Source organism: Pomacea canaliculata, linkage group LG4 (assembly GCF_003073045.1).
Source record: "Pomacea canaliculata isolate SZHN2017 linkage group LG4, ASM307304v1, whole genome shotgun sequence".
In the NCBI taxonomy this organism is placed as follows: Eukaryota; Metazoa; Mollusca; class Gastropoda; order Architaenioglossa; family Ampullariidae; genus Pomacea; species Pomacea canaliculata.
The window spans coordinates 16651122-16658535 of NC_037593.1; the positions used below are offsets into that span (position 1 = coordinate 16651122).

A 7414-nucleotide genomic window follows, 5' to 3' on the forward strand; every position below is an offset into this window, starting at 1 on the left:
GTTGGCAATATTCATCCAAGCACTTAAAACACTGCAGAAAGACATTAAGATGTCTTTTGAAAGTTCGCCAAAGAAATTTATAACTGGTGCAATTTGACATCCTGCCAAAGCACACAGTTGGGTTGTAAATGACATGCCAAATAGATGTCAATAAAAAAAAAGTATTATCAGCAGAAGATGTTCATTCAATCCAAGAGCTTCCTAAGTACTGTTTAACAAACTTCATAAGAGTGGTGTCGTGTGATGAGAATCAGTTTACCTTTATTTACATATTTACAATCTCATTTCATAGATGTCACACACACACACTACTATGTGTTCAATAGTATTATTTTCAGTCTTCCTAATCCTCGGAACATGCTGCTGCTTGATCATTGATCAGCAGGTCAGCACTCACACTATCAAGATGTATAAAAGATTTATTGCCTAGACCTTGAAATCCCCTGTGTCAAATATGTCACAATAGCTGGCACTGTCGTTGATGATTTTATTGATCCATGTGAGGACCCCCAGTAAACGTAGGTGAAAGTATAAAGCTTGGAAATCATTATTTATTCCCCACTGCTATTTTTTAACTGAAATTGAAAGAACTGTATGTTTTTATTTTGTATCTTATTTCAAGATTTTTATGGTCTCTGTTCTAAATTATCTCTTGCATTTAGAATTAGAAAACACTCACATGTGTAGCTCATACTTACATACCACAAGAAACGTGGTATATCACTACCTGCCTCTGTTCCCTTTCAACCTCAACAGGTGTCCAGTTTGTGCACAAGCCCATCATAAAACAAACACTACAGCTTGGTCTGCATGGATAATGATCTTCGTGAACGGTTACCTGGTAAAAAATTTCTTACTGCAGAACTTGTATCCCAAAGCAAGACCAAATACCTTCCGAAAAAAAAATAATACTTAAAAAACACCAAAAAACTACTAAACTGATGTTCATATCTCTCAAAGCTTTCCACACTTTCTTAATCTTATAAAACTTGATCTGCTCAGCAGATTCACTGAAATATCACTGATAGGATTATAAGTTTTAAAATAAAACACACTTATACAAAGTTTTAACTAATTACAGCATCCTTTTTCTTCATTTTCTTTTTGATTCCAGTGCGTCTGTACTCGGAACGCTCTTCCAGGTACTCCTCTTTACATTTCTCCTTAAACGCTGGATCCTTGTAACTGCAATATAAGAGTTGATTCTCAGTGAAGCAGCATGAAAACAGGGACAAATGATGACAATGAAATCTGACAATACTGTGACAGAATCTTTGTATTACTAGTAGTGACAATGATTATCAAGTTAACAGTTCATAAAATGCCTCACCTAAGTTTCAACTACTACAAGCTGCATTAGAACACTCAAAAAAACAAAAAAAAAAAAGGACTGAAAACAAAAATGCTAATGATGATATTTACTTAATCTTCTTTGCACTTAAGGTGGTACATAAGGCATCCACTAGAAGCATCCAGCAAGTTTAGCCATGCTGGTTTCTTTTGACTGACCAAACTTCCTCTTGCCAACAGCTGTCCAATGAAGGACTATTTTGAGTGATGCCTCTAGTTTCATTCTGCACACATGCCCTAGTCATTTCCATCTTCTTTTGGGGATTATGGTTGTCATATTGTGCAGCTGGCTCTTGTAAGGATTTCTTCATTAGTAATTGTGTTAGGCCAGAATATTTTGAAGATTTTCCTCAGACATTTTTTGGTTTGACTGAGGTCATTGTGGCTAGTTTCTGCCTGATTCTTTTACAGCAACCAATAGTAATGACAGCAGGTCAGCTGTCAGGTTGGGAACGTCCTTTCAGCTTTGGTCCCCAGCAGTTATAATTCCAGTTACCTTGTCTGCCTATCCACTGTAGCCATTTGATGAGCTGTCTCTTGTTTCAGTTTCCATAACTGTATCTTTTGTGCAGGAATGAACTCTTAGTCCATTACCCAACCCCCGGAAACCTGGAGGACCAGTGAACCTGCCAGCAACTCATGCATCTGTCGGTATAGTTGTAAGGGTCATCGAGACATGCATGCTCTATGACCACGGCAAAGTGGTGGTTCAACAGGGGGTGATGATAAGATACCTAATAGAAATATGTTTTGTTATAGTACTACTTGTGCTTGTTGTTCACCCTCTTTGTCTCACACATGTACAAACACACAGGCCTAGTTAGGTGTACAGGCACACATATTTCCCCACCCCAACAATCCCTCCCACATATATTGAAAATATATATGTGTGTGTATGCAATTGTGTGTAGAACAAGTTGTTAAGTAAATATCTGTTGTAAATGGAAACAATAACAGATAGCAACATAATTCTTACCCCAAAAAACACTTCTGAATTTCAAGGGAGATGCATTAAAACTATTTGCAATGATTGTCGTTGACAATAAGAAAATGCCACTTCAGTCAATTTTCATCAAATTAATATTTGGTACTTTCCATTAAATCTAAACGTCATTCATCATCAACACCACACCTTAATTACACTACTCGACCATTACCATTAGTGCCAAAAAAAAAGGACAAATAGTTTTAACATTTTGAGCAGCAAATACAAGCTCATTCAGTGTTCTAACACACTGAATGCAATGACAGGGAAGCAATATTCAAACAAATAGTAGTTGAAGCAGTCACAAATGCAACAATCTTATTAAAAGGGTCTGATGAGGCACAGTAAAATGCTAAAAAATATGTTCATGCTCCTTTTTAGTGACTATGTAGAGTCTGCACGCATAACATAACATAATTTTCTTCAAAATGTTCTTAAATTCATGGAAAGAAAGCATAGAGGCTTTTTTTTAATTAAAAAAGTTTGAATTAGCCACAGAATCAATTCATCTTGGTCCTAAACTTACGATGCTGTAAGGCACTGCTCAAGATGCTTGGCAACAGCTCGACACATGAACGGTAAAAGAACTCCTTGGTCCTTGGCACAGTCTCCAAAATCTGAAACATTTGATTTTATCTGTGATAGTCAATTTAAGTGAAATACATTTAATGACTGTTGTAAAATGCCACCACCATTTCTTACACTGGCCTGGAATATAACTGTAAATTAACCCATTAACAAAATTAACTCCTACAGAAACAGCATCAAAAGACAATTTGTTCTGTTTTCCGATTCTTTAGAGATCTAGGTATCTTCAACAAACATTTAATAAGAGGCCCATAAAAATTCTTTAAATCGATGTTCTTACATGAAATGATATGACTTCAAATTCACATATTATAAGTTTTTTTAAATAAAGTATTTCTCAAAGCTACACAACACAAAGTTATAAACATAAATTCCAAAATGTTTAAAAAAAACTAATTGAAGAAAAAAAACATTTTAGCTGTTTAAGCTCTTCGTATACTTTAAACCCACACCGACTGAAAAAATCAAGTGCATTGTGATGCATGGTTTTCTGTGGTGTTTGTATCTGGCTTGGAATAAAATAAAAGAGAACATAAGAACAAAAAAAAAAAATTTAATTTATTTTACTGCACAGAATATGGTGTAAAAGTAGGGCATCATCAATACTTTCAGCATGTTCTTTCACATAAGTTATCATCTTCCTGTAAAATTTTGTTAAGTATAAAATGAAATATTCTTCTGTCTACATTAAATGTTTGTGCTGTTTGACTCTTCAGCCTACTTATTGTTTCATATAGATGAAGCAAGAGTAAATCTAACTAGTACCTGTGCACGTGTACAAACTAGGACTAACCTTTGACTTCTTTGGCACACCTTTCTTTTTTTGCCTTTTCTTTCATTTTTTGAGGAATCAATATTTCCGTCTCGACATGCCTCAAAGATTTGTCATCAGGATCACCTGATAAAGAGCACAAAGCAAAATACATGATTTACATTTTGTTTAAAATAATGGAAACACCCATTTGCATTTCAAATGTAAAATTATGGTAAAATAACGGAATTAACCAGCTGTACAATATCTGAGATCTATGTGTGGGGTGCAATAGCTTATCAATCTTGATTATTTTTTTTAAAAGATTTAACGATTTTTAAAGATATGCAAATAAACAGATGAAAGAATATATTCAAGAATTTATATGTTGACAATATGCAGGCTTCCCTCATATGTATATATGATTCATTCTGTAACATCAAGCCTACAAATATTACCAATTCATAAAGCTTTTATACTATCAGAATAAAAATAATTAGTAGTGCTTACTGACATCTAAAGATGCATTATTCAAGGACTATCTTCATTTATAGTAACTTCAAGTGTACTTGTTGCTAGATTTTGATTCAAATTATGTTGCAAAAGTTAAACAATAGTTTTGAATTATAACTGCATTACTAATTCTGATAAGTTTGTAACTTCTTATTAAAGTTGCTGATATATTTTTGCTTCTGAGTGACCTTGGTCAAACACATAAACAAAACAAGATGGTGAAAATAAAATCGTTCATAGCATTCGTCTTCAGATTATCGTTACTGTGTTGATAATTGTTTCTGTTTTGTTTAGATTTTATTAGTGATTCTTGGTGGCCACAACTTTGCAGAATTTGTACATATTTTTGGAATGTAATGAGTCATGAGGATGGTCAGCTGCTCGCATCACTTTTTTCAACAGAAAATAAAAATAACTCCCCTTTACTCCTATGGACATTCTTTCATTACTCATCTCTCAACCTTTCTTTTTTTTTTTTGCCTATCAATACGCAGTCATCCAGGCATGTCCCGCAGAATCTGATGTGGATACTAACATCGTCGACATCAGCTGCATCTTACTCTAACTGGACGCCAACCTTGTATGTAATATTAAATCAGTTAGCCAACAAACGCCGTAAAACTACGCAAACAATGCATAAATCTATGACAAATTTTCCAATTGAAGTTACCAAGCCCATGTGGTCCACCACCCATAGTCCCAGGCAGCACGACATTCTCCTTGGCAAGCGAAGCCATCTTTGCTTGCGTGACTTACGTCCCTTTAAAAGCACATATGTAAAGGTGGTTCCAGACTTGAAAAGCATGGATAAAAGTTTGACAAAGTCTTATAAATTTGGAAAAAAAAAACTTTTTCATCGATATATCTTATATGTTCAGTGGAAAGAATGGTGGGGAGGGGACGAGGGCTTGAGAGAGACCGATGTTATATTATGCATCTGTTGACTATCACAAGAGTTAATTCCCTTCCCATGGAGAATAAACAGCTGCTCACCCAAGATGGCTAAGATGCCCGCTTGTCATTACTGTGGAGAAGGGGTAATGATTCAGACCTCGTATCAGGACCCTTATTGCATATGACACTTGTTTCGAAGGGCTGGCTGTCAGGGTTTTCTCCGGGTATTCGGTTTTCTTCACTATTCCCAACGTAGTGCGGAATAATCGCATGGTGGAGGGGTATATTGTAGTAACATTGTAACAATAATAATAAATCAACCATGCAACCTAAGATCATTCGTCTGTGCGATTGTGTTTCTCTGAGTGCCTCAATGCTAGACAGTAATTTGTAATATGTGTTTGTGAGAGAGAATTTTGTTGAAGATAAAAACTACACACATAGATCGACTTATATTTTACTATGACTTTCGTGCACATTTTCTATTAAACGTTCGTCTCTTATTTATAACTTTATAATGTTTTTTGGATTTCAATTATTATATTGCAGAATTTAAAATTGTTGTTAACATGTTTTCTCTAATTCATAACAATGGTTATAGCACGAACATGTTTTAATAGATTGCTGGCAGGCCGGAAAACTTCGCATGAGGCTAAGCGTTGGTCTCGGCAGACAGACAGCAATTAATCCACCTATACACGTCCATGGTTAAATATATAAACCACATCAAATACATGCTGTATAATATATTCTTCCACATCCTTAATAAAAATTAACTTTCTCTCTCTCAGAGTTAAATGATGATCACGCGCACACTTTGATGGAATGAACGAACGAAAAATAATACTGTACAATGAAAAATAATAATAATAAAAAAAAGGTAATGTCGGGGAGAAGAAACAGAAGGAAATAAAAGAAATAGAAGAGGAAAAACATGTCACCGAAAAAGACGAGATGGGAGATAAAGTCATAATGAATGAAAACTGACCGTAAACGATTTACGTCAAGGTCGACAAAAAAATCTGATCTCTTCGACCCTAGAATTGGACACCTCTAGAACTAATCCACAAATAACATGACTCGTGCTGTTTACAGCTGCTATCAGCATCTTCGTCAAGGATGGCATAGCCTTTCTCGCTGACGTCCAGTGTTCTAATAGACTTCATTCAACATGATAAGATTAATGGGCATCTTTTCGTTCTTCTTTTTCTTCGTTATTTTCGTCGTCAACGTACGTTTGTTTGGTGGGCGGGATTCAGCGACTTGCTACAGTATGACTATAGGATTAATGTCTAGAGGATAAGATATAACCTTTGGAGAGTCAAATTTTTATGAAATTATGGATTTTTTCAAGAAAATGATTAACTCTAAGCGGTTTTGTTATGTTATAAACGCAATGGCACTGTTTTGACTATTCATGTAACATCTGAAATGAAAAAAAGCGGAAGATTATTTTTACTGGATATTTTAAATTGTTTGCTCAAAATGCACTATTTTCAGCAAAAAGTTTTGGAAAGCAAAACAAAATACCCACAAAAATATTTGGTAATGTGTATTAATTTTGGTCCTGAAGTAGATCAAGGTACATAACTTATGTCCGTCATTGATAAATTGTAGGTTTGTTAATTACCTCCCCTTTCTTTCCATTACAACAGTTCAATTTCATACATTTCATACTTTTGAGAAAACACAAATAACTTTCACACAGAAAAGAACTTATTTAGTACATTAAAACTTTACTGAGCTATTGTCTTCTAGAAGGTAAACGTATGCACTTTTTTTAAAAAAGATTTTTGTATTTGCATGGACACATAGAAAACTCCAAATAAAAGCATTCTTTCCCCTTGGTTTCGTTAACGCTGGATGAATGACGCACGGGAAAGTGAGTCTCTGAATGATAGAACGGATCTGATTCTCGTCAATCAGTTATTTACTTATTGTGACCCTTCTCGGTTAAAGCAAATGATGGATTAGGTTTCGGCTTGACCTGATCTATCAACTAGGTCACCCACATGCAGATTTCTTAGGGATTGGTGTCAACAACCTTTGACCCTTCTTGCCTCTTCTGAAGTATTTTTCTTTACGGACAGGAGATTGATAGAAACTAATGAATGAGCCTAACAATATTTTAAGTTTATATTTGTGTGACGACGGAGACGATAATAATGGCGATTTGGAGAATTGGGGGTAAAACTACTGGTGGATAAGAAACACTAAATTTGGCATTTCCTCTTCGAATGTTATTAGGCTGTCACAAATTAAAATCTTTTTGTAAAGGAAAAACGATATAAAGAAATATTTATATTACATGAGTGAGCAGTTTATCAAATTAT

At 34.8% G+C, this 7414-nt stretch overlaps 1 protein-coding gene across 1 annotated transcript; it reads right to left on the reverse strand.

Annotated features, from left to right (window-relative positions):
• Nucleotides 1-236: 236 nt before the first annotated feature.
• Nucleotides 237-4977, reverse strand: LOC112563040 (COX assembly mitochondrial protein homolog). The gene is made up of 4 exons (XM_025236736.1): nucleotides 4858-4977; nucleotides 3717-3821; nucleotides 2862-2952; nucleotides 237-1185 (listed from the first exon to the last, which is right to left on the reverse strand). The coding sequence occupies exons 1-4, from the start codon at nucleotides 4922-4924 to the stop codon at nucleotides 1068-1070; spliced, it is 381 nt and encodes a 126-aa protein (XP_025092521.1). The 5' UTR covers nucleotides 4925-4977; the 3' UTR covers nucleotides 237-1067.
• Between the last annotated feature and the right edge of the window lie 2437 nt (nucleotides 4978-7414).

Coding starts and splice junctions, on each gene's coding strand:
- LOC112563040 (XM_025236736.1), bottom strand. CDS start 4,924: ATGGCTTCGCTTGCCAAGGAGAATGTCGTGCTGCCTGGGACTATGGGT. Junction 2,953..3,716: donor GTGTGCCAAAGAAGTCAAAG/GTTAGTCCTAGT, acceptor CAAATGTTTCAG/ATTTTGGAGACTGTGCCAAG. Junction 1,186..2,861: donor GAGCAGTGCCTTACAGCATC/GTAAGTTTAGGA, acceptor CTTATATTGCAG/TTACAAGGATCCAGCGTTTA.